Source organism: Panthera tigris, chromosome F3, assembly GCF_018350195.1.
Source record: "Panthera tigris isolate Pti1 chromosome F3, P.tigris_Pti1_mat1.1, whole genome shotgun sequence".
NCBI classification, from domain to species: Eukaryota; Metazoa; Chordata; class Mammalia; order Carnivora; family Felidae; genus Panthera; species Panthera tigris.
The window spans coordinates 65,712,916-65,739,980 of record NC_056678.1 but is presented as its reverse complement, the minus strand read 5'-3'; the positions used below and the strand labels follow the sequence as shown (position 1 = coordinate 65,739,980).

The 27,065-nt window shown below is 45.6% G+C and overlaps 1 protein-coding gene across 6 annotated transcripts; it reads left to right on the top strand.

The window, feature by feature from the left end:
- The first annotated feature begins 884 nt into the window (after window positions 1-884).
- On the top strand, window positions 885-26,831 carry IFI16 (interferon gamma inducible protein 16). Of its 6 annotated transcripts, none has more exons than XM_042975800.1 (12): window positions 885-1,117; window positions 5,595-5,869; window positions 6,754-6,884; window positions 7,499-7,666; window positions 9,859-10,026; window positions 12,553-12,720; window positions 15,250-15,435; window positions 18,859-19,026; window positions 21,536-21,703; window positions 24,096-24,515; window positions 25,386-25,571; window positions 26,517-26,831. In XM_042975800.1, the coding sequence occupies exons 2-12, from the start codon at window positions 5,605-5,607 to the stop codon at window positions 26,583-26,585; spliced, it is 2,097 nt and encodes a 698-aa protein (XP_042831734.1). In that variant the 5' UTR covers window positions 885-1,117; window positions 5,595-5,604; the 3' UTR covers window positions 26,586-26,831. The 6 variants fall into 6 exon arrangements, with proteins under 6 accessions (XP_042831734.1, XP_015393966.2, XP_042831737.1 ...); XM_015538480.2 differs by having other exon boundaries at window positions 5,591-5,869; XM_042975801.1 differs by having other exon boundaries at window positions 886-1,117; window positions 5,591-5,869; window positions 15,268-15,435.
- Window positions 26,832-27,065: the final 234 nt, after the last annotated feature.

Here is a 27,065-nt window from a genome sequence, read left to right as displayed (position 1 = left end):
CCTGGCGTCATCCCACCTGCAGATCCCCTGGTGAGTTACAGCCATAATGTCAGTTGATTGGTACCATTTATTTGCTATCTCAGGGTTTCCGATACTCTGGAATGCATCCACGGTCCTTCATGGGAACAACTACAACAACAACAACAAAACCATTGCGGAACAAAAGGTGAATCAGGCCCATCTCAGTCCAGAGGTTCAGTGTTCATCCAGAATTTGCAAAGACTTCAACGCTGTCATGATATGAACTTGCTACCCAGCTATGTTTATGCGTGAATAATGCAGAAAGTATGAGTAACCATTAACTTAATCAGTGAGGCAAAGTAGCCTAGTCATAGTTGAGAGGGCAACTTCCTTGATATATATCTAAGGAAAGATTCACATATTAATGACCTTCTACCTCTGTGGTACCTTCTACCTCCAAGTACCTCACTTACTAATGGGGTGAATGCTTCAGGCACTATTTAAACCCAGAAGGATTTCATAGCAGACTTGTCTGTACATATATGCAGGATGTCCAGTCAAGTGCGTAGCAGAGATAGATGCCTCTTTCAACATTTCATCCTAGAACTCTGAAAACAGGAAGTGAGGGATAAGTGGCCCAGTGATTCATCTTACTTCTACATCTGAACATTTTTGGAGGGAATATAATTTCTAAGGACCCGCACGTAAGTCTGCGGGACAACAAAGTTCTAACGTTGGCACTCCTTCCCTCTCCTGACATTTGTAACAAAAACCCTTAATTATATTTTTGCTCTGATTTTTCGTCTTGACTCAGTATTTACAGGAAGGAGGCTGTTTATTTTCTCTGACTAATGAAATCGAAAGCTAAGGACAAGGGAGGGAGGAGTCTCGGGATGGTTTCATAACCTCCCTCTGGGGGACAGCACAGTGAGAGGAAACCAAAACTAGTCAAGTTGTGACTCTACACAGTGCCATTTCTGATTGCTATCTTTCAAAAACATTTCTTTTTCCTGTGCCCTTCAGGAGATTATAATAGCTTGCAGTTCAGTCTCTAAGGGCTTTGCTGATTGATCTTTCTCCTCAAACAAAATAAGCAGTGATTCCTGCATTTCTGAAGAAGACCTCAAGATCTGGACTTGTGGGGAATTCCAGCAAGGTGAGAACCGTGGGCTTTCTGTTAAGAGATATTAGCTGAGCAGGAAACATCCAGGGGGCTTCGGTTATAAAGAATGGGGGGGGGGTGCTGGTTATCAACTACAGTCAGGAAAATGAAAACAGTAGCTTCGTTCTATTTTTTTTTTAAGTTTTTTTATGTATTTTTGAGAGAAAGAGAGACAGTGAGAGTAGGGGAAGGGCAGAGAGAGAGGGAGAGAGAGAGAATCCCAAGCAGGCTCCATGCTGTCAGGTCAGAGCCCAAAGCAGGGCTCAAACTCATGAACCGTGAGATCATGACTTGAGCTGCAATCAAGAGTCACGTGCTGAACCGATTGAGCCACCCAGACTCTCCAACAGTAGCTTGATTCTAATCCTTTCCAGCTCAGGCAAAAAACAGACATTCTCATTCTACCACATCTGAGGCCTGAACAAAGGGAGATACATTTTGACTATAGAAGATATTAAAATCTATTCCTTAGGTGACTACTGGCATGAGTTATATTTAGAGAAACTGTTTAGTTTCCTTCCCTGGAAAGTGCACAGGAAATGTGGTGGCTGTGGCAGGGTCCCGGGCAAAAGTCAAGAGAGAAGCACAAGGAGGAAAGTATCATAACCTAATATGAAGTAAAACACACATCTGGATTTAAAGTTGATTGTATGGTATTATCCTAATCTTAGAAAACTCACATGCACGCATACACACACACACACACACACACACACAGAGCAGAAAAAATTTCCTTTCCACAGACACAGTTATGCAAAAACATGGCTTCTTTACCTCTTGTAGACAGTTTAATTTTTATCTTATACTTCAGAGCCATTATTTTAGTTCCTTTTACTATTGCTTTCTGCCTTCCTCAAAATTACTGACTTTTTTCTAGTGGCAAGATGCAAGGGAGAGGGAGGGAGTCAGTTATACAGAGATTTCTATTGCCTGCTTGCAGAATTGCTGAGCAACTTTCTGGACGGCCTGTTATAATACTATTTCATTTGCTCTCGTTAGAGTGTGAGATTTTTCATGCTGATTTCAGAATTTGGGGTATGTTAGATAAACCTCGTTAATTATGTTTATTAATTGCGTTGGTCGGATTTTCTAAATCTGTACTGATTTCTTAAAATTTTATTTCGCAATTGCGAGATGCGTTAAAATCATCACGCATAAAAACCGTGCCATTGTGAGGTTTTCGTCCCGTACGTCTGTCAAATTTACATACACAATGATATATACAGGTGTGTGTGGATGTATGGAGAGAAACATACGATATAATATACAAATATAATTTTTATATTATTATAGGCGAATCATGTTATGAAATAAATTACATAATATTTATAGCATTATAAAGGGATATCACAACAAAAATAATATATATTTTCGATTAGCAAGTAAATACACAATCACAACTGTGTTATTTCCCTGGGACGTCAGCTTTGTCATTGTGTTGTGCTTTGATGATATTTTTTTTGTCTCCAGATCTATTTAAAGCTACACTAATGTAGATAAGCTGGTTTTCTCTTGGTTGCTCGTCGCATGATGAAATATTTGTCTTTTATCTCCCCACCTTTAAGTGATCTTTTGTTAACAATACATTGGCAGATTGTGTAAATGCCATTTGACTACTTAACTACTTTCCGCTTAACTCGTTAGGGCCATTTCTGTGTCTGCTGATAATTAAGGGGTACAGTCTGGCTTCGGCCACGCTCGTTCCCATTTCTGACACTTCTGAATGCTCCTTTCTCGTGCTTCTGTTTTTACGTATACCTTTATCTGATCCTTTAAGACAAATACATTAGCGAAGGGCCCCATTGGCTTTCCTCCCTTCCCCCACCGTGTCGATATGCTTCCTGTCTCTCTCGTCTTTAGTCGAAGTTGCATTTCTTTGTAAGACAGAGGCACACCTCGCCAAGGTAGTCCTCGCTCTGGCTGGCAGTAGTTCTGGGCTCTATGTGTCATTTTTATTATCGAATATCATTTCCAATAGACGTTTCCTTATAGGTCTTTGTCGTACAAACCACAAGGCCTTGAATATCAGAGAATAGTTTCTGAGGCCCCCACATTTAAATATCAGTTTGGCCAGCTTGGAATTCTGCTCTCAAAATTATTCTGCCCTCCATGTAGACAGTACCTTTTCTGATACCCCCGGGGCTGCATCTGTTTTGAAATTCACAATCGGGGCATTTCAGAAAGGCTATTTAGTGTACCTACTTTGAATACTGTAATATTAGAGGGCACCCGGGTGGCTCAGTCGGTTGGGTGTCTGACTTCGGCTCAGGTCATGATCTCATGGTTCATGAGTTCGAGCCCCACATGGGGTTCTCCGCTGTCAGTACAGAGCCTGCTTCAGATCCTCTGTCCCCCTCTCTCCCTGCCCCTCCCCTGCTCATGCTCTCTCTCCCTCTCTCTCAAAAACAAACATTAAAAAAATAGAAACAAACAAACAAGACACAAAAACAAATACTGTAATACTAGAAACCCAAGAGGGGTCTGGATGGTTATTCTAAAATCAAACACACTAATATTTTGGAAATACAAAATGCACGTTCATATTTAAGAGGAATGAACAAAGATAAAACCTAGCCTCCTGTCACCTTATATCGTATTATATCTTATTTTGCAAATGAATTATGTTGTCACACTCATATATACCACACACAACACAAAAATTTCATTTTAAACACTATTCAGCTTTGAAACAGATATGGAATTTGAACAAATACTATTTGAAAATTACCCTGTTTCACTGTTGGTGGACAGCTTTGCTGTTGAGCGTCAGATTCAGGCTGCTCCTTGAATCTTTACAGGTAATCTGCTCTTCATTTCTGGAAGCTTTCAGAGTTTTTAGTTTGTTGTTAATGATCTTCAGTTCTGCTATAATCCATCTTGTGGATTTATCCTTCAATCCATGAGCCTGACCAATCCGAGGATCTCGTACCCTTGTAGGAAGGAATCATTCACAGCCCTGGGGATTTGAACATGCTAATTATACAGAAGCTACACAAACACACGGTGCCCGAATAAGAACAATTGATGAATTTAAACAGAAAAGTGGAATCCGTACCATGTACTGAGTGCCATAGAGGAAGTACGAGAGGTGCTAAAGGGGCCCAGAGGCAGGACCCTCGGTGCAACAGGGGGACTCTGGTGGCTTTTGGAAGACAAAGCCTCAGCGGAGTCCTGAAGGCTCTGAGGAGTCAGTCAGAGGAAGAAAGGCGAGAGCAGCTTGTTAGGCAGCAGGGAGGGAATTAGCAAAGTCCTGATGCATGAAGAGGCGAGATGGGTTGTATATTTCTGGAGCATAAGCCGCAAGAATCACAAAAGACACAGATGTAAAAAAAAAAAAAAAAAAAAAAAAAAAAAGATGCAGATTATTCAAGGCTCTCCAAGCTAGGGTGGGGAGCAAGAAAAATTTCAAAAACAAACCGGGGAATTCTTGGCGGCTGTCAAGTGGGACAGAGCCATGGCTGGATAGAGGGACATCTGGCTCTCCGAAAGAACTGTGCAGAGGAATTCAGCCTAGAAGGGTAAAATCAAGGAACTGCTAAATAATTGCGCCAAAAAGTGCAGTGTTCCTGCTCTAGCCGGAGTGTAGAACTCCTGTGAGAGGACTACTAAATGGTCCCAGAAAAAAAATGCTGTGATTGTGCACGAGGCAGCAGGTAGAAGGCCAGCAGGGGACAAGGGCACAGAGGACACAGAGGACATGCCCAAGCCCCAGGGAGAGGGGACGCTAGAAGGACTGACTGGAGGAAGGCAGGTGGACATGGGCGGGTCCCTGGTGTGGAAGCGAGCGCCCCGGTGGCGGGGACAGTCACGGAGGGTGAGAGGCTGCGGTCCACTCGGCCATCAGAGAGGGTAACAGGGTCAGGAGCCAGCGAGCAGACATCCAGGGAGACACCGCAGCCCCAGTAGGGGACGGCCACTGGGAACAGGTGCCCTGTGACACCGTACAGCCCACACTCCACGCACAGAAAACACTACCTCTTTCCAGACCTCCTGCCACCACACCCGCCCTGACCCGACACAACTGTCATTATTAAATGAAAAGACTTCCTTAGGAGTTCTGAATGCAGGGTGCCTGGGTGACTCCATCGGTTAAGCGTCCGACTTCGGCTCAGGTCATGATCTCACAGTTTGTGGGTTCGAGCCCCGCGTCGGGCTCTGGGCTGACGGCTCGGCGCCTGGAGCCCGCTTCAAATTCTGTGTCTCCCTCTGTCTGCCCCTCCGCTGCTTGCACTCTGTTTCTCGCATGGTCTCAAAAATAAATAAACATTTAAAAAAAAATTTTTTTTTAAAAAGAAGTTCCGAATCCAGCAGATCTCAACCCATTTTGCACAGTGATGCACCTGGTCTTTGTCACACACACTCAAGGACAACACCTTGACATGGGCCACTCACCCACATAGACACAACCAGGCTTTTAAATTGTTCCGATGAGGATGTAACGCCCTATGGTATTTTTCTCCTGCTTAGACAGACCTTGAGAGATGGAGACAGAATGCAAGAGAATTCTTCTGCTGAAAGGGCTTCAGCCCCTCAACGACGACCAGTTTAGCATGGTTAAGTCCCTGCTGGATAATGATTTGGGGCTGACTCCAAAAATGAAAGAAGACTATAGCAAGGTCAAGATTGCTGACATGATGCACAAGAAATTCCAGGGGATTCTCTGTGTGAACAAACTCCTGAGGCTGCTCAAAGACATAGAAGGACTAGGAGACACTGTGAAAACTATTCAAAATGAGAAGAGAAAAGGTAATGCAGAGGAGCCCTCACTGTCCGTGTGCCCGCCCTCTGTGCCCAGCAGAGCCCTGGTGTCGGCACAGCGGGGAGATCCCTTTGCTAATTTACGACTCAGTTGCCCAGATGAGGTGGCGCTTCGAGCGCCAACAGGTTGACAGGTCGAACAATTCCTTTCCTACAAAGGGGGGCACTGTATTCTACAGGGTGTATTTGGGGGATGTGGGTAAAGAAAAAAAGCAGGAGTTGACGACAAAGGCTGAGGCTTCCCCCACATTACGATGGTTACAGGGTGACGACAAAATTAGGAAAAAATTGTGACTCTTAAAAATACTGCAAACGGTGTGTATACTGCTCCCTCACAATATTTATCCCACCGTTACTCTATTCCCCAGCAACAAACGTGAGGCAGTGCTTAAAGAAAAACTCATCTCTCGCAGATGTGAAAACATTGCCTCCCGTAAAATCACTGGATCGTAAAAACATATTTTGAAAAGTCAAGCATCACCAGTTTGTCACGTCACTAATTAGATCGCATTTCCTTTCTCTGCTTGCTGTAATTCAAATAGACCTTCCATAGGAGTTAACCCAACATCGGCATTTTGAAAACTTAATATTCTTAAAAGGAAAATATAGGATAAATGGGTTGGAAGAGGGTTTGACTGAGGTTCCCGGGAGTCCGGACGATGGAGGGGTGGGCTTGTGCCCGTGGGGAAGGAAGGAGACCGCCCGAGACTGAGTCAGCACCTGTAGCAGGGCTGGCTGGTTGATGGACACAGGGGGGACAGAAACGCCAACTCAGACCCACAGGCAGGAGCTCCGAGGAAATGGCGCCGAACGTGATGCAGTTGCCCTAGACCGGCTCCTTTGGATTTACCATGTTCTTTTTGCTGCCTCAGTTATGAAGAAGTACAAAACACAGGGACTGGCTCCAGTGAAGAAAAGAAAGCAGGAGGCGTCCAGTACTGACGAATCGACATCCACCGCAAACAAGGCTTCACGGCCAGTCGATGATATACTTGTGTCGAAGGTAAGATGCAAAAGGTCCCACTGAAGAAGCTTCCCCTATGGCTCTTCCCCTGATTAGCTTCCTGGGAGCACTTAGCTCTTCCTTCATTTCTCAACCTGCAAATAGAAGAATCAAGAAAAAAGGGATTCCAGGGGCAGAATGAAAATGAGGTTTGGAGTCAACAAATCCATAGTGAACAATCACCCACCCGTAGTTGGCCATCACCCGTTATGTTTCAGAACTGTGTTCACTATAACTCGTGTGTATAACTCCGTGGGAAGGAGATGTGGAGTCAGGACCCCTCTTTACATGTGGGATAAAGGGAAGTCTCACCAGGAGGGCAGCTCACCAAAGAGACACAATTCAATTCTAGATTTTCCAAATCCTGGTGCAGCATCCTTCGGGCCACAGGGAGGAGAGGAGATTCCCACCTATTGTGTGAAACTCCCATCAATGTGGGCTGCACACCTCCCGTCATCTCTCAAGAGGATGGGCTCCATGTGGTCCCCTGGATTCCTGAAACAGAAGTTTTAGTATCCTTATAATCTAGTAATAAAAAACTGATTGGCTCAGTAGTAATAATGTTTTACCTCCAACTGCAAACCATTACCCAGAGGGTTGGGATCTACTTTCAGAAAAGGAAAACTAAAACCACAAGGAATGGTAAATCTAACAAGACACAGCCAACGCCGGAATGGGGTCAGCTTGGACAACCTGCAGTCACAGGTGCCCTGTCACCTGCAAGCTTCTCTCAGCCTCCTCGGATGCCTCCATCAACGCCGGGCAGCAGTTTCTCGACCAAGGTACCGTCTTGCTCTTCCCCATACTTGTTCCTCTCTCTACAACATAGTACAGGAATCATCAGGACCTATAAAGAGCTTCTAGGTAACTCCCTAATATGTACAATTTCTTTAGATAACAATAATCACTCATTAGCTTATCAAATGCAGATAGTGAAATTTCAGTGTAGTAGAAACCCTTTGCTATTTGAAAGTATGCATTTTGAAATAATTCCGAATCTCAAGTGGGTTACCAACTTGGTGCAGGAGTAAGGGTAGGGGGTGGCTGGACCATTAACGATGAACACGGGAGGGTGTTTATACCCTGCATTCCTGTCTCCTTTTGTCCCTTTCCCCTTGGCTTATTGACCATACATCTGGATTCACTTCCAAAATTGGGGGCTCCTTCCCACGTCATGTGTGTAAACATAAGCTATCTCGATGGTTTGGAATTCATGACTCTTGTCTTTTCACTGGCCCAGATACACCCACCTTCAGACCCCAGCCTGACTCCCTTCACCCCGGCAAGTCCTCACTGATGTGCCCCCAACAACACATCACATCTTCCCACTGCTGGCTGTCTCTTCTCTCTCTCTGTTTACATTCTCGTTCTCTTGCACTTAAAATGAAGAAATAAACTTGAAAAAATATTTTCAGCATCTAAATCCTACTGCTATGACAGAAGCTTCCAGGGTCACTGATTTTGAGGGAATATCAAGATAAGGTTGTCTTGAGATAAATTGCTACCTATGGCAGAAGCAAATAGAGAGGCTACTTTAGGGAAATATTTCCCACGCCATCAGGAGGGACCCACATACAACATGAGGCATCTGTAGATCAGAGCCGACCAAAATCTCTAAATAGAGCATGAAATAGCAGTGACAAGGCCAACATGGCTGTGTATTGCCCACGTAGTGTGTTGGACCAGGGAACCTGTGTGCTCTGTGTCCGTGACTTCATCTCGTCTTTATAACAGCATTCGTTATTTATCACTCAGGGTGCTGTTGTTAGGGCCATTTCATCACTGAGAAAACTGAGGTTCTTAGAGGTTAAACACGTTCTGCAAAGGTCACACAGACAGTGAGTGTCAGAGCGTGAACACGTGAGCTCTTCATGGGCACATACAAAATCCACGTAGCTGTGTGGATGTTACAATATTTTTTTTAATGCCTCTAATGTATGAAGAACCAGAGTCATGGATGGACTTGTTTCCACAGCCAGGCTCTGTACTCCTGCAAAAGAGGAATGAGGTGTGGGGGTTGGTCTGACGGTGTTCTAATCAGGAAGGCGCCTGCCAGAGGCAGGCATTCCAGAAGCTCCCTCATCTACAACTTTATCCACAAGTCACACTTGACAAACTAGTCAAATGGATGCTAAAAGTGATAAGAATAGTGGCACGGGCATCTCGGATGCAGGATGGTCCAAAAGGGCTTTCGTTAGTGACAGTAAAGGTAGTCAAGACAAACGAGTTTACAGACTCTTTCTGCAATTCCTAGAACGATCATAAAAGTCCAGGTCCTGGGAAAGCCTGGGGGAAATCCTCATTGGGTTTGTCTGCCCTTGAGATCTCTGAGGGATTTAGTGGCCTGGTGCAGAATCCTGCCTCTGGAATGATGAACAGGGGGAATCTCACTGGCATGGAAAACAAAGCATTCACAGGGTTTCCTGAGCTGAAGGACAGGAGATAGGAACCAATTTGCTTATTTGCCGAAGCACAAGGCAGTGAAAAACTTGGCTAATGAAACATCCCGAAGTTCAGCCAAGTAGTTCTGAGACTGGTTTCCATTGGAGCCAGGTAGGGTTTTCTACCAGGCCACGATCCACGTGTCGTCTTGCAGAGCTTGACATAGGGCCCTTGGAAGCAGAGGTGGAGGTAGAATTGCCTAGCATTCCAATGAAAGTTCAATCATCTGTGTGGTTAAAGTTTGCAGAGGGATGTTTGTACCCTGGTTGGGGTCCTAGCCAGAGAGCAGAAGGAGGTATCCTTCTGTGCTAGTATTCCAGAGTGAAGATCCTGGTGTGTGTGTGTGTGTGTGTGTGTGTGTGTGTGTGTGAGTGTGCAGGGGAGAGAGAGACACACAGACAGACAGAGAGGAGGAAGGGGTGAGGAGAGTGAGCAGGAAAGTGGGAAAGTGAGAGAGAGAGAGAGAGAGAGAGAGAGATTGTGGCTCATCAGATATTGAAAACTATTGACCAGGGGAAAAAACTCCTTTCAGAAAAGAAAAACTAAAGCCACAAGCAGTGATAAATCGAAGACGACGCAGCCAACACCGGAATGGGGTCAGCTTGGACAACCTTCCGTCACAGGTGCCCTGTCACCTGCGAGCTTCTCTCAGCCTCCTCGGATGCCTCCATCAACCCCGGGCAGCAGTTTCTCGACCCAGGTACCGTCTTGCTCTTCCCCGTACTTGTTCCTCTGTCTACAACATAGCACAGGAATCATCAGGACCCGGAAAGAGCTTCTCAGCAATTCTCCTACTATGTAAAATTCATTACACAACAGTGACGCTAACCACAGCCGCTGTCTCTCTCCTATGACAATAACATATGCACACACCTCAGGATAACACTATTTTTGCCACGCATATTGGCTTGGAAGTGACACTTTCAAAGTCCCCGTTGGCCTACTCGGATGACTCCTTAAACAAATGACTCTCATGAGATTTTCTACTCCCATGAGCAACGTTCTCCTGCCCTGAATCCTCCTTGGAGCACAGGGACCACGGAGGCTCATCGGCTCCCTCAGCCTCTTGCACATAAACACACATGTAGTGAATTCGTCCCTGGGGTCCAGCCACCTGTACAGGAACAAAACGGGTGTCTGATTGTTCAGTCTTTTCTTCGTTAGGTGAGCACAAAAATCTTGCTCTGCTTCATCATGGGGTCTCCCAATGATTTCTCTACCAAGTGGGATCCGTTCAACTTTTACCCCGAAACCAGGCGTAGACCGTTTTTGCTCTTGATTCCTACAGCTACGTCTCTTCTAAACCGAACAGCTCAGGACATTGTGTTTCTACAACAGGGCAGGGTGATGAAGGAAATGAAATCAATTATTTTCTCATATTATCCAGTCAAAAAGAATATTTTCAGCATCTAGGGGTGCCTCCGTGCTTCATCCGATAGAACATCCAACTCCTGATCTCTGCTCAGGTCATGACTTCACAGCTTTTGAGATCAAGCCCTAGTTTGGGCTCTGGGCTGAGAGTGAAGAGTCGACTTGAGATTCACTCTCTCCCCATCTCCCTGCCCCCCTACCCCACACATTGCCTCTGTCTCTCACTCTCTCACTCTCTCTCTCTCTCCTCTCTCTCTCTTTCTTTGCATTCTCGCTCTCTTCCACTTAAAATGAAGAAATAAACTTGACAAAATTTTTTCAGCATCTAAATCCTACTCCTATCATAGAAGCTTTCAGTGTCACTGATTTTGAGGGAATATTAAGATAAGGTTGTCTTCGGATAAATTGCTACCTGTGGCAGAAGCGAATAGAGAAGCTACTTTAGGGAAGTATTTCCCATGCCATCAGGAGGGACTCACATACAACATGAGGCATCTGCACATCAGAGCAGACCAAAATCTCTAAGTAGATCATGAAAAAGCAGTGACAATGCCGACATGGCTGTGTATTGCCCACGTAGTGTGTTGGACCCCGGAACCTGTGTGCTCTGTGTCCGTGATCTCATCTCGTCTTTATAACAGCATTCATTATTTATCACTCAGGGTGCTGTCATTAGGGCCATTTCACCTCTGAGAAAATTGAGGTTCCTAGAGGTTAAACACGTTCTGCAAAGGTCACACAGACAGTGAGTGTCAGAGCGTGAACACGTGAGCTCTTCACGGGCACAAACCGAATCCACGTAGCTGTGCGGATGTTACAATATTTTTTTAATGCCTCTAATGTGTGAAGAACCAGAGTCATGGGTGGACTTGTTTCCGCAGCTCAGACTCTGTAGTCCTGCAAAAGAGGAATGAGGTGTGGGGGTTGGTCTGACGGTGTTCTGATCAGGAAGCCGCCTGCCAGAGGCAGACATTCCAGAAGCTCCCTCATCTACAACTTTATCCACAAGTCACACTTGACAAACTAGTCAAATGGATGCTAAAAGTGATAAGAATAGTGGCACGGGCATCTCGGATGCAGGATGGTCCAAAAGGGCTTTCGTTAGTGACAGTAAAGGTAGTCAAGACAAACGAGTTTACAGACTCTTTCTGCAATTCCTTAAACGATCATAAAAGTCCAGGTCCTGGGAAAGCCTGGGGGAAATCCTCATTGGGTTTGTCTGCCCTTGAGATCTCTGAGGGATTTAGTGGCCTGGTGCAGAATCCTGCCTCTGGAATGATGAACGGGGGGAATCTCACTGGCATGGAAAACAAAGCACTCACAGGGTTTCCTGAGCTGAAGGACAGGAGATAGGAACCAATTTGCTTATTTGCTGAACCATAAGGCTGTGAAAAACATGGTGGAGAAAACATCCCGAAATTCAGTCAAGTAGTTCTGAGACCCATTTCCATTGGAGCCACAAAGGGTTTTCTACCAGGCCACGATTCATGTGTCGTCTTGAGGAGCTTGACATAGAGCCCTTGGGAGCTGGTGGAGGTAGAATTGCCTAGCATTCCAATGAAAGTTCAATCATCTGTGTGGTTGAAATTTGCAGAGGGATGTTTGTACCCTGGTTGGGGACCAAGCCAGAGAGCAGAAGGAGGTATCCTATATGTGCTAGTATTCCAGAGTGAGAACCTGGGGTGTGTGTGTGTGTGTGTGTGTGAGTGTGCACGGGAGAGAGAGACACACAGACAGAGAGGAGGAAGGGATGAGGAGAGTGAGCAGCGGAGTGGGAAAGTGAGAGAGAGAGAGAGAGAGAATGTGGCTCATCACATATTGAAAACTATTGACCAGAGGAAAAAACTCCTTTCAGAAAAGAAAAACTAAAGCCACAAGCAGTGATAAATCGAAGACGACGCAGCCAACACCGGAATGGGGTCAGCTTGGACAACCTTCCGTCACAGGTGCCCTGTCACCTGTGAGCTTCTCTCAGCCTCCTCGGATGCCTCCACCAACCCCGCGCAGCAGTTTCTCGACCCAGGTACCGTCTTGCTCTTCCCCGTACTTGTTCCTCTCTCTTCAACATAGCACAGGAATCATCAGGACCCGGAAAGAGCTTCTCAGCAATTCTCCTACTATGTAAAATTCATTACACAACAATGACAATAACCACAGCCGCTGTCTCTGTGCTATGACAATGACATATGCGCACACCTCAGGATAACACTACTTTGCCAAGCATCCTGGCTTGGAAGTGACACTTTCAAAGTCCCCGTTGGCCTACTCGGATGACTCCTTAAACAAATGACTCTCATGAGAATTTCTACTCCCATGAGCAACGTTCTCCTGCCCTGAATCCTCCTTGGAGCACAGGGACCACGGAGGCTCATCGGCTCCCTCAGCCTCTTGCACATAAACACACATGTAGTGAATTCCTCCCTGGGGTCCAGCCACCTGGGCAGTAACAAAACGGGTGTCTGATTGTTCAGTCCTTTCTTCGTTAGGTGAGCACAAAAATCTTGCTCTGATTCATCATGGAGTCTCCCAATGATTTGCTCTACCAAGTGGGATCCGTTCAACTTTCCCCCAAACCAGGCATGGACCACTTTTGCTCTTGATTCCTACAGCTATGTCTCTTCTAAAGCAAACAGCTCAGGACATCGTGTTTCTACAACAGGGCAGGGTGATGAAGGAAATGAAATCAATTATTATTTTTTCATATTATCCAGTCAAAAAGAATATTTTCAGCATCCAGGGGTGCCTCGGTGGCTCAACCGATAGAACATCCAACTCCTGAGCTCTGCTCAGGTCATGACCTCATGCTTTTGAGATCAAGCCCTACATTGGGCTCTGGGCTGAGAGTGAAGAGGCAACTTGAGATTCATTCTCTCCCCATCTCTCTGCACCCATACCCTACACATTCCCTCTCTCTCTCTCTGTCTCTCTCTCTCCCCCCTCTCTCTCTCTTTCTTTGCATTATCACTCCCTTGCACTTAAAATGAAGAAATAAACTTGAAAAAATATTTTCAGCATCTAAATACTACTGCTATCATAGAAGCTTTCAGTGTCACTGGTTGTGAGGGAATATCAAGATAAGGTTGTCTTCGGATAAATTGCTACCTGTGGCAGAAGCGAATAGAGAAGCTACTTTAGGGAAGTATTTCCCATGCCATCAGGAGAGACCCACATTACATCATGACACATCCGCAGATCAGAGCAGACCAAAATCTCTAAGTAGATCATGAAAAAGCAGTGACAATGCCGACATGGCTGTGTATTGCGCACGTAGTGTGCTGGACCCCGGAACCTGTGTGCTCTGTGTCCGTGATCTCATCTCGTCTTTATAACAGCATTCATTATTTATCACTCAGGGTGCTGTCGCTAGGGCCATTTCGCCTCTGAGAAAACTGAGGTTCCTAGAGGTTAAACACGTTCTGCAAAGGTCACACAGACAGTGAGTGTCAGAGCGTGAACACGTGAGCTCTTCACGGGCACAAACCGAATCCACGTAGCTGTGCGGATGTTACAATATTTTTTTAATGCCTCTAATGTGTGAAGAACCAGAGTCATGGGTGGACTTGTTTCCACAGCCAGGCTCTGTAGTCCTGCAAAAGAGGAATGAGGTGTGGGGGTTGGTCTGACGGTGTTCTAATCAGGAAGCCGCCTGCCAGAGGCAGGTATTCCAGAAGCTCCCTCATCTACAACTTTATCCACAAGTCACATTTGCTGAACTAGTCAAAAGGATGCTAACAGTGATAAGAATGGTGTCACGTGCATCTCGGATGCAGGATGGACCAAATGGGCTTTCGTTAGTAAAAGGACAGGTAGTCAAGACAAATGAGTTTACAGGCTCTCTCTGCACTTCCTTACACAATCATAAAAGTCCGGGACTTGGGAGAACCTGGGGGAAATCCTCATTGGGTTTGTCTGTCCCTGAGGTCTCTGAGGGATTTGGTGGCCTGGTGCAGAATCCGGCCTCTGGAATGATGAACGGGGGAATCTCACTGGCATGGAAAACAAAGCATTCACAGGGTTTCCTGAGCTGAAGGACAGGAGACAGGAACCAATTTGCTTATTTGCCCAAGCACAAGGCAGTGAAAAACTTGGCTAATGAAACATCCCGAAGTTCAGCCAAGTAGTTCTGAGACTGGTTTCCATTGGAGCCAGGTAGGGTTTTCTACCAGGCCACGATCCACGTGTCATCTTGAGGAGCTTGACATAGGGCCCTTGGAAGCAGAGGTGGAGGTAGAATTGCCTAGCATTCCAATGAAAGTTCAATCATCTGTGTGGTTAAAGTTTGCAGAGGGATGTTTGTACCCTGGTTGGGGTCCTAGCCAGAGAGTAGAAGGAGGTATACTAATATGTGATAGTATTCCAGAGTGAAGATCCCCTGGTGTGTGTGTGTGTGTTTGTGTGTGTGCACGTGCAAGAGAGAGAGAGAGACCGAGACAGAGAGAGAGACAAACAGAGAGATGATAGGGAGAGGAGAGTGAGCAGGAGAGTAGGAAAGTGAGAGAGAGAGAGAGAGAGAGAGATTGTGGCTCATCAGATATTGAAAACTGTTGACCAGGGGAAAAACTACTTTCAGAAAAAGAAAACGCAAAACAAAAATCCAGCAAAATCTGAGATGATGCAGCCAACACTGGAATGGGGTCAGCTTGGACAACCTGCAGTCACAGGTGCCCTGTCACCTGCGAGCTTCTCTCAGCCTCATCGGATGCCTCCACCAACCCCGGGCAGCAGTTTCTCAACCAAGGTACCGTCTTGCTCTTCCCTGTACTTGTTCCTCTCTCTACAACCTAGTACAGGAATCATCAGGACCTATAAAGAGCTTCTCCGTAACTCCCTACTATGTATAATTTCTTTAGATAACAATAATCACTCATTAACTTATCAAATACAGGTAGTGAGATTTCAGTGTAGTAGAAATCCTTTGCTATTTGAAAGTATGCATTTTGAAATAATTCCGAATCTCAAGTGGGTTACCAACTTGGTGCAGGAGTAGGGGTAGGGGGTGGCCGGACCATTAACGATGAACACGGGAGGGTGTTTATACCCTGCATTCCTGTCTCCTTTTGTCCCTTTCCCCTTGGCTTATTGACCATACATCTGGATTCACTTCCAAAATTGGGGGCTCCCTCCCACGTCATGGGTGTAAACATAAGCTATCTCGATGGTTTGGAATGCATGACTCTTGTCTTTTCACTGGCCCAGATACACCCACCTTCGGACCCCAGCCTGACTCCCTTCACCCCGGCAAGTCCTCACTGATGTGCCCCCAACAACACATCACATCTTCCCACTGCTGGCTGTCACGGGTCCTTTGATTTTTTTCCAGCATTTATCACCACTCTAATGAGTGTGAGTTCTCCTATTATGGGACCATAACCTCAGGTTATAGGGGAAGACCAGGCGAGGTGGAGAAGTGAGTGCACACGTGTGTATCCCCTCCCGACTAGCAGACCTCTGTCCCACCCTGACATGACCACGGTGGTTGCCTACACTCGGGAGATATAATGTCCATTCTGCGGCAAATACCACAGGAATACCCACCCGAGGAATGAGCCAGGCAACACTTGAATCACTATTCTCTAATGTAGTTTCTCACCCAGGCCCCAAGCTGCCCTCTGACCCAGGCTGTACCCCGGCCCCAACACACACGTAGCACTTGAGGACAAACTCCCTAAAGACATCTTTCTCAAGTTGTGTCTTGTGGATCCTACTATTGTCAGCACCAAAACTCATCATCCCTACCCAGTGTCCCCAGGACTTGTTCATGGGATGGAGCTAGCTACCTGTGCCTGTTGGATCCCAGGCCCAGATGGCCGCGGATGTGTCCTTCTCCAGTCACTGAAAACTCAGCCGCTGTGTCTCTGCTAGGACAATGACATATGTGCACTTCTCAAGATAACTCTGCTTTGACCCTGCATCCTGGCTTGGGAGTGACAGTTTCTCAGTCCCCACCTGCTCATATATGGGACACAGCCATTTCTATCCTGGGAGAATCCTCACACTGCCCTTAAACGTCTTAGAGAGCAGGGACCCCGGGAAGGCTCCTCTGCCGACTCAGCCTCTTCCCATAAACACACCATGCAGTCGGTTGTTCCACGGGGTCCAGCCACCTGCACAGGAAGCTTGCAAAAAATGGGTCCACCACTCCATCTCTGTCTCATTAGATGAGCAGAAAAGCCTTGCTCTGATTCATCACAGGATCTCCCACCGATTTTCTTCAAGTGTGGGTTCTGTTCCTTTTGTTTCCCCAAAACCAGATGCAGACAAATATTACCTTTGATTCCTGTGTTTCCAGAAGCAAACAGCTCAAAACATCATGTTTCAAGAACTAGACAGGGTGAATAAGTGAATAATCTAGAGAGCAAAAAAAAAATCAATCATTATTTTTAAAATATGCATATAAAAATAATATTTTCAGCGTCTAGGGGTGCCTCGGTGGCTCAATTAGTAGAACATCCAACTCCTGATCTCTGCTCAGGTCATGACCTCACAGCTTCTGAGATCAAGCCCTACACTGGGTTCTGGGCTGAGAGTGAAGAGTTGACTTGAGATTCGCTCTCTCCCCATCTCTCTGCCTCCCTACCCCACACGTTCTCTCTCTCTCTCTGTCTCTCTCTCTCTCTCTCCCCTCTCTCTCTTTCTTTGCATTCTTGCTCTCTTCCACTTAAAATGAAGAAATAAACTTGAAAAAATATTTTCAGCATCTAAATACTACTGCTATCATAGAAGCTTTCAGTGTCACTGATTTTGAGGGAATATCAAGATAAGGTTGTCTTGAGATAAATTGCTACCTATGGCAGAAACAAATAGAGAGGCTACTTTAGGGAAGTATTTCCCACGCCATCAGGAGGGACCCACATACAACATGAGGCATCTGCAGATCAGAGCCGACCAAAATCTCTAAGTAGAGCGTGAAATAGCAGTGACAATGCCGACATGGCTGTGTATTGCCCACGTAGTGTGTTGGACCCCGGAACCTGTGTACTCTGTGTCCGTGATCTCATCTCGTCTTTATAACAGCATTCATTATTTATCACTCAGGGTGCTGTTGCTAGGGCCATTTCGCCTCTGAGAAAACTGAGGTTCCTCGAGGTTAAACACGTTCTGCAAAGGTCACACAGACAGTGAGTGTCAGAGCGTGAACACGTGAGCTCTTCACGGGCACAAACCGAATCCACGTAGCTGTGCGGATGTTACAATATTTTTTTAATGCCTCTAATGTGTGAATAACCAGAGTCATGGATGGACTTGTTTCCACAACCCTGGCTCTGTAATCCTGCAAAAGAGGAATGAGGTGTGGGGGTTGGTCTGACGGTGTTCTAATCAGGAAGCCGCCTGCCAGAGGCAGGCATTCCAGAAGCTCCCTCATCTACAACTTTATCCACAAGTCACACTTGACAAACTAGTCAAATGGATGCTAAAAGTGATAAGAATAGTGGCACGGGCATCTCGGATGCAAGATGGTCCAAATGGGCTTTCGTTAGTAAAAGTAAAGGTAGTCCAGACAAATGAGTTTACAGACTCTTTCTGCAATTCCTAGAACGATCATAAAAGTCCAGGTCCTGGGAAAGCCTGGGGGAAATCCTCATTGGGTTTGTCTGCCCTTGAGATCTCTGAGGGATTTGGTGGCCGGGTGCAGAATCTTGCCTCTGGAATGATGAACAGGGGGAATCTCACTGGTATGGAAAACAAAGCATTCACAGGTTTTCCTGAGCTGAAGGACAGGAGTAGGAACCAATTTGCTTATTTGCTGAACCATAAGGCTGTGAAAAATATGGTGGAGAAAACATCCCGAAATTCAGTCGAGTAGTTCTGAGACCCATTTCCATTGGAGCCACAAAGGGTTTTCTACCAGGCCACGATTCATGTGTCATCTTGAGGAGCTTGACATGGGGCCCTTGGGAGCAGAGGTGGAGGTAGAATTGCCTAGAATTCCAATGAAAGTTCAATCGTCTGTGTGGTTGAAATTTGCAGAGGGATGTTTGTACCCTGGTTGGGGTCCAAGACAGAGTGGAACAGGACGTATCCTATATGTGCTAGTATTCCAGAGTGAAGATCCTCAGGTGTGTGTGTGTGCGGAGAGAGAGAGAGAGAGAGAGAGAGAGAGAGAGGGATTGTGACTCATCATATATTGAAAACTATTGACCAAGGGTAAAACTACTTTCAGAAAAAGAAAACGCAAAACACAAATACTGCAAAATCTGAGACGACGCAGCCAACGCCGGAATGGGGTCAGCTTGGACAACCTTCCGTCACAGGTGCCCTGTCACCTGCGAGCTTCTTTCAGCCTCCTCGGATGCCTCCACCAACCCCGGGCAGCAGTTTCTCGACCCAGGTACCGTCTTGCTCTTCCCCGTACTTGTTCCTCTGTCTACAACATAGCACAGGAATCATCAGGACCCGGAAAGAGCTTCTCAGCAATTCTCCTACTATGTAAAATTCATTACACAACAGGGACAATAACCACAGCCGCTGTCTCTCTCCTATGACAATGACATATGCACACAGCTCAGGATAACACTACTTTTGCCAAGCATCCTGGCTTGGAAGCGACACTTTCAAAGTCCCTGTCGACCTACTCAGATGACTCCTTAAACAAATGACTCCCATGAGAATTTCTACTCCCATAAGCAACGTTCTCCTGCCCTGAATCCTCCTTGGAGGCCAAGGTCACGGAGGCTCATCAGCTCCCTCAGCCTCTTGCACATAAACACACATGTAGTGAATTCCTCCCTGGGGTCCAGCCACCTGGGCAGTAACAAAACGGGTGTCTGATAGTTCGGTCCTTTCTTCGTTAGGTGAGCACAAAAATCTTGCTCTGATTCATCATGGGGTCTCCCAATGATTTTCTCTACCAAGTGGGATCCGTTCAACTTTTACCCCGAAACCAGGCGTAGACCAGTTTTGCTCTTGATTCCTACAGCTACGTCTCTGCTAAAGCAAACAGTTCAGGACATCGTGTTTCCACAACAGGGCAGGGTGATGAAGGAAATGAAATCAATTATTATTTTCTCATATTATTCAGTCAAAAAGAATATTTTCAGTATCTAGGGGTGCCTCAGTGGCTCAACCGATAGCACATCCAACTCCTGATCTCTGCTCAGGTCATGACCTCACAGCTTTTGAGATCAAGCCCTAGTTTGGGCTCTGGACTGACAGTGAAGCGTTGACTTGAGATTTGCTCTCTCCCTACCTCTCTGCCCCCCTTACCCTACACGTTCCCTCTCTCTTTCACTCTCTCTCTCCTGTCTCTCTCTCTCTTTGCATTCTCACTCTCCCTCACTTAAAATGAAGAAATAAACTTGAAAAAATATTTTCAGCATCTAAATCCTACTGCTATCATAGAAGCTTTCAGTGTCACTGATTTTGAGGGAATATCAAGATAAGGTTGTCTTGGGATAAATTGTTATCTATGGCAGAAGCAAATAGAGAGGCTACTTTAGGGAAGTATTTCCCACGCCATCAGGAGGGACCCACATACGACATGAGGCATCTGTAGTTCAGAGCCGACCAAAATCTCTAGATCATGAAAAAGCAGTGACAATGCCGACATGGCTGTGTATTGCCCACGTAGTGTGTTGGACCCCGGAACCTGTGTGCTCTGTGTCCGTGATCTCATCTCGTCTTTATAACAGCATTCATTATTTATCACTCAGGGTGCTGTCGCTAGGGCCATTTCGCCTCTGAGAAAACTGAGGTTCCTAGAGGTTAAACACGTTCTGCAAAGGTCACACAGACAGTGAGTGTCAGAGCGTGAACACGTGAGCTCTTCACGGGCACAAACCGAATCCACGTAGCTGTGCGGATGTTACAATATTTTTTTAATGCCTCTAATTTGTGAAGAACCAGAGTCATGGGTGGACTTGTTTCCACAGCTCAGACTCTGTAGTCCTGCAAAAGAGGAATGAGGTGTGGGGGTTGGTCTGACGGTGTTCTGATCAGGAAGGCGCCTGCCAGAGGCAGGCATTCCAGAAGCTCCTTCATCTACAACTTTATCCACAAGTCACACTTGACAAACTAGTCAAATGGATGCCAGAAGTGATAAGAATAGTGGCACGTGCATATTGGATGCAAGATGGTCCAAATGGGCTTTCGTTAGTAACAGTAAAGGTAGTCAAGACAAATGAGTTTACAGACTCTTTCTGCAATTCCTTAAACGATCATAAAAGTCCAGGTCCTGGGAAAGCCTGGGGGAAATCCTCATTGGGTTTGTCTGCCCTTGAGATCTCTGAGGGATTTAGTGGCCTGGTGCAGAATCCTGCCTCTGGAATGATGAACGGGGGGAATCTCACTGGCATGGAAAACAAAGCATTCACAGGGTTTCCTGAGCTGAAGGACAGGAGATAGGAACCAATTTGCTTATTTGCCCAAGCACAAGGCAGTGAAAAACTTGGCTAATGAAACATCCCGAAGTTCAGCCAAGTAGTTCTGAGACTGGTTTCCATTGGAGCCAGGTAGGGTTTTCTACCAGGCCACGATCCACGTGTCGTCTTGCAGAGCTTGACATAGGGCCCTTGGAAGCAGAGGTGGAGGTAGAATTGCCTAGCATTCCAATGAAAGTTCAATCATCTGTGTTGTTAAAATTTGCAGAGGGATGTTTGTACCCTGGTTGGGGTCCTAGCCAGAGAGCAGAAGGAGGTATCCTTCTGTGCTAGTATTCCAGATTGAAGATCCTGGTGTGTGTGTGTGTGTGTGTGTGTGTGTGTGAGTGTGTGTGTGACGGAGAGACATAAAGACAAAAAGAGAGAGAGAGGAGAGTGAGAGAGAGAGAGAGGTGAAGGAAGAGAGGGATTGTGGTTCACCTGATACTGACAACTAACCAGGGAGAAAAAAACTATTTTCAGAAAACAGAAACCCAAACCATAAAAACTGAAAAATTTGAGATGATGCAGCCAATGCCGGAATGGGGTCAGCTTGGACAACCTTCCGTCACAGGTGCCCTGTCACCTGCGAGCTTCTCTCAGCCTCCTCGGATGCCTCCATCAACGCCGGGCAGCAGTTTCTCGACCAAGGTACCGTCTTGCTCTTCCCCGTGCTTGTTCCGCTCTCTACAACATAGTACAGGGATCATCAGGACCTGTAAAGAGCTTCTCAGCAATTCCCTACTATGTATAATTTCCTTACATAACAAAAGTCACCTGTTAGCTTATTAAATGCAGGTGGTGAGTTTTCAGTGTAATAGAAAGTGTGTATTTTGCTATTTGAAAGTGTGTATTTTGAAATAATTCCTGATCTCAAGAGGGTTACTGACTTAGTGCAGGAATGAGAATAGGGCGTGGTCAGACCACTAAAGATGAACACAGGAGGAAAATATGAACGATTGCATGTAACTCGTCTCCTGTCTCCTTTCGTCCCTCTCCTCTTGGCTTATTGACCACACTTCTGGATTCTTTTCCAGCATTAGGGGCTCCCTCCCACGTCCAATGTGTATACAAAAGATATTTCTCTGGTTGGGAATTCATTGCTCCTGTCTTTTCACTGACCCAGAAACACCCACCTTCAGACATCAGCCTGACTGCTTCCCCTCCCCACCGGGCAGGTCCTCACCGATGTGCCTCCAACAATACATCACATCTTTCCTCTGCTCGATTTCACGAGTCCCTTTATTTTTCTTTTCCAGCATTTATCACCACTATAATGAGTGTACCTTCTCCTTTTACGGGAGAATAACTTCAGATTCTAGAGAAAGACTAGACTAGAATGGAGAGGCAAGTGCACAGGCAGGCATGCCCTCCCGCCTAGCTCACCTCCGTCCCACCGTGACATGACCATGGTGGTTGCCTACCCTTGGGAGTAGAGTATTGGCTTGGAAGTGACTTTCTATGGAAGTGACTTTCTATGTCCCCATCTGCCTATACGTGAGACACAGTCACTTTTCCTCCTGTCAGAATCCTTATGCTGCCCTGAACCCTCCATAGAGCACCAGGACCCAGGAGGCTCTTCTGTGCCTTAGCCTCTTACACATAAACACACCATGGACTCAGTGCTTCCCTGGGGTCTGACCACCTGCACAGGAGGCCTTCAAAAAGGTGTCTGACCTTTCAGTCTGTGCTTCATTAGGTGAGAATGAAAGCCTTGTTGTTATTCATCACGGGGACTCCCAACAATTTTCTCTAGGGTGTGCGTTCTGTTTGCTTTTTGGGTTCAAAGCCAGAAGCAGATCACTATCACCTTCAATTTCTGCTATGATGAAGGGAGTAGCACAGAAAAGCATGATTTATGAACAAGGTGGGAAGTGGAGAATATACTCTGAGAGAAAATGACCTGTTCATGCTTTCAAAATATTATCCAAACCAATATTTCCTCAGCCTCCAAGCCCCACTCTTGTCATGCCAGTTTATGATAACTGAGTTTTAAAAGGCAATAGCTCAGCATGATCCTGTCAATGAGATTACTGAGTATATGTGGCTTACCCAAATGGAGAAATTTCTTTTATAAGGCTCTCCCTCTAACAAAGATTCCACCAACAGGGTCAACACAAAGCATGAAATATCTGTTTATCGGAGCAGACTACAGGCCTCTGAAAAACCATGGAAAGACAGTGCTGACGACATTTCTGCGCACTAGGCATTTACTTGGTGCTGGGTTCAAATCCAGGCTTTGCGATCTAAAGCTTTAACATTTAGGGGAATTTTTATTCTCTTTGTAGAGCTTTTTCTATGCTGCTGTTTTTTAGAATCATTGGGTTCAAATAATTCTATGCCAAGGAAGCATGTTTTCAGAAGGCTCATTCTTCTACTGTTCAAGTCTGGAGCCAGAACATTTCTAAATCAGGGAAGTTCATGAGCGTCTCCAGTGATTGCTTAACTAATCTCTTTTTAGCACAGCCCTTCTTGGAAAAGGGCTCACGGCTTCCCTCTTTCAATTGTGACATCTACCGGGACTGGTTCCAGATGAAATCTGTGGCTTCTGACTAGAGCCGCTCCCTGCCAGTGCTGTTAGGGTGATTTATTTTCTTCCTTACTGCTATCTTACTTTGCTCACTAAAATGCTGATTGGTAAATTAAGATAATATATTTATCTTCATGTCTAATGGGAATCCCTTCACAACAGCATGGCTATTTTCCTCTTCTTCTATGCTCTCCAGAGCTCTCCTCAGAGAAATGTTGTTTTGTTGTTGTTTTTTTATCTTGGGTTAATGCCTTTAACAGAAAAAATAATATTCCTCCCAAATGTATGAAACGATGAAGAAAATAAGTACAATTACATGTAATTCTTCAATGTCTTCCACTAGCTACCTTATACTAGGTCAGCCGTCTCTCTCTAGCTCATTTTTTTCCCCCAAATTCATCCAATCTGAGCCTTTCTGGAGGCTCAACATTAAGCTTAAGGTGGCTGTCACTAGAAAGGACTGTGTATTCCCTTTCTTAACTGGGCCACTTTCTGATGTGTACTTCCAAGTAGAAACCAAGATTGAAGTCTGTACCTACAAAAGCTTCCAGAGAAGAGGGTTTACAGACATGCGCCAAGGAAGTGATGGTGCTGAAAGCCACAGAGCCATTCGCATATGACGTCATAGACGAGGAGAGAAAGATGTTTCACGCCACTGTGGTTACTGAGAGCCAGTTCTTTCGAGTGAAGGTTTTTCATGTCGGCCTGAAGGACAAGTTCATACCAAAGAGAGTCATCACCTTAGCAGATTATATTGGCCGCAACGGGTTCCTGGAGGTGTACAATGTCTCTTCTGTGTCTGACGTCAGTGCTGACCGAAAGATGGAGGTCTCAAGCAGACTGATCCAAAATGCAAATGCAACTCCTAAAATCAAGGATCTTCACTCAGAAGAGCCAGGAACATTTGTGAGTGGGGTGTATCAGGTGCATAAGGTAAGCCCACACCATTGTTTTGTACTATTTCATCTATAACCCCCGAATTTAAAGGTCTGAACTTGCCAACTGGAGTTTGGTTCACTTCTGAAACACGGGAACTCAAGGCTCCAATGGCCAGGGTAGTTGGGTAGAATCTTCCCACTTCAGGATAAGGGCTAGAAAAACTCTTCACATTCCTCTTCCGAAGGCAATGCCATGTAAGTTCTACAGAAAGAGATTTCCCCAAATCCTTGGTATTTGGCAGATGCTATGATCCATTCACAGGTACTCTGGTCCAGAACAGTGCAGACTTTCTATCAGTACACACATCCTTATGATTTTGTTTGAGTTCTGTCTCATCCCTTTCAGTGACAGCTTAACTTGATTGTGAATAAAGAATTGCCCTCCCAAACTTGGATGCTGGTTGTGACAACCAGAGTAGGAAATCGACAGATGGCTCTGCCCTGAAACGCAGCTTGTTCCTTCTACCTGTGTTGTCTCCTGTGCCCTCTGTGTGAGTGGCTGTGCACACAGGTGCATTTGCAGAATTAATGAGTACAGTGAGCGAGAAGGAACCTAGAACAATGGGACTAGATGATCGAGATTCTGGATTTGGGCAGATTGGGAAGAGGGAGTAGAGAATGGACAGGAAAGAAGTACAGACTGAAATGACATAATCCACTTAATGAGAATTAGCGGCAATCCTTCTCAGACTCATAAGGAGAATCCTCTGAACAAAACATCTTAAGCTATGTGTTACTCCCCCTTCCGGACCTCCAGCTCATATTAACCTGTCAGAGACAAAAGTTTCCACCCACACCCTGTGTTTCTCATGGACGTGGAACCTGATCCAGTTCTGAGGAGGAGCATGCTGATTTTCTTTTGCAGAAAATGGTGTTGGATCAATGCATCACTTTGTATGAAATACAAGATGATACGGGGACGATGAACGTCTTGGTGTATGGACGACTGACCAAAGTCAACTGTGAGGAAGGCGATAAACTCACACTCATCTGCTTTGAACTAAGCGGGGATACAAGACAGCTGAGATCTGTAACTCACAGCTTCATCAAGGTGGGGACTTCTGGGGAATAGCATTCTTCCAATGTGGAAGACTTATGACTGCCCTTTCTATCATTCTTTCTTTCTTTAAAGAAGGAGGTTTTGAATTGTGTTGGAGAGAGAAACCCCAGAGAAGACTTCAAAGGATATAATACCTAGCTAAATATTACAAAATTGGTTGAATGCATCAAAGCAGGGAGATTATGTAGTAAATTTGGGCTTCATTAAGGCCGATTTCTTTCAAAACCTAGCTCTGTGATTTTCTAACTGCTGGTGAAGTTAAGCACCAGAAACTTCAGGTTCATCGGTTTTAATGTGGGGGAAATGCCATCTATCCCAGAGGAAGGCAAACAGAGCTCACACCAGACCTAGATGATCAAGAGTGCCCCTGAGTGCCTCAACACAAAGTAACTTGTCTTTAATGAGATACACAGACTGGTCTACACAGACAGAGAGTACTGGTCCTCCAGGACTAAGTCCATGCTCTTTGTCCACGTGAGATTGTGGGAAGACCCTCAAAGGCTAGTACCAGAGTGAAATAGATCAAAGATGGACACATCCAGACGCACAGCAAGGCCCAGACTCTTAGACATCTCCAGTTCTGAGTCTTTCAAACCTTCCAGCCTTTCCATTCCAGACTCAGTCCCTCCTCCCACCTGCCTTCCCCGTGAGAACCGTCCCTTCAGCTCTTGGCATCGAGTACACCTGCTCCTTCCTCTCTCTCCTGCCCTTCCATGTGCATTCATGCTGTGGGTGAGTGACTATCTCACTTTAGGGTCTCAACCAATGTGGGAGGTGACCCAAAGGACAGGAATTCATGGAAGGGGACAGGGGAGAGTGAGAAGAACCTTACGACAACGGGATGCAACTGGTGGTTGGAGGACAGTGTCAGTGCAGAGAGAAAGTCAGAATTAGCTACATCTCACCTGCTCTAACTTCAGTTCTTTCTTCTTCAAGGTCATCAAGCCCAGGAAAAACAAGAAACAACAACTCAATCCTGATTTGGATATGAAAACCCCAGCATAACGTCCTTCTAAAAACCTGGATGCCATTAACGATGTACATGGAAATAAAATCCAGATACAGAAAAGCTATATATGTCCATGATAGAAATTCAGTGATAGGTATACCAGCCGTTAATTCTAGGAAATAGAGTGTTAATGGAGACTTTTTATTTTCTTTTTATATTTTTCTGTGCCATCCTAATGCCATATTTTGCATGTATAATTTTTATAATTTGGGAAAAAATAATAAACTCGTTTTGCTAAAGGAGTGCTAGAATAGAAGTCTAATTCATTTGGTGCGTTGCTTACAAGTGAATCGTTTACAGAGAGGGAGGCAAACCATAAAAGACTCTTAAATACAGAAACAAACTGAGCGTTGCTGGATGGGAGTTGGGGGGGAGGGTGGCCTAAATGGGTGATGGACAGTAAAGGAGGGCACTTGTTGGGGTGAGCACTGGGTGTGGTATGTAAGTGATGCATCACTCAGTTCTACTCCTGAAAC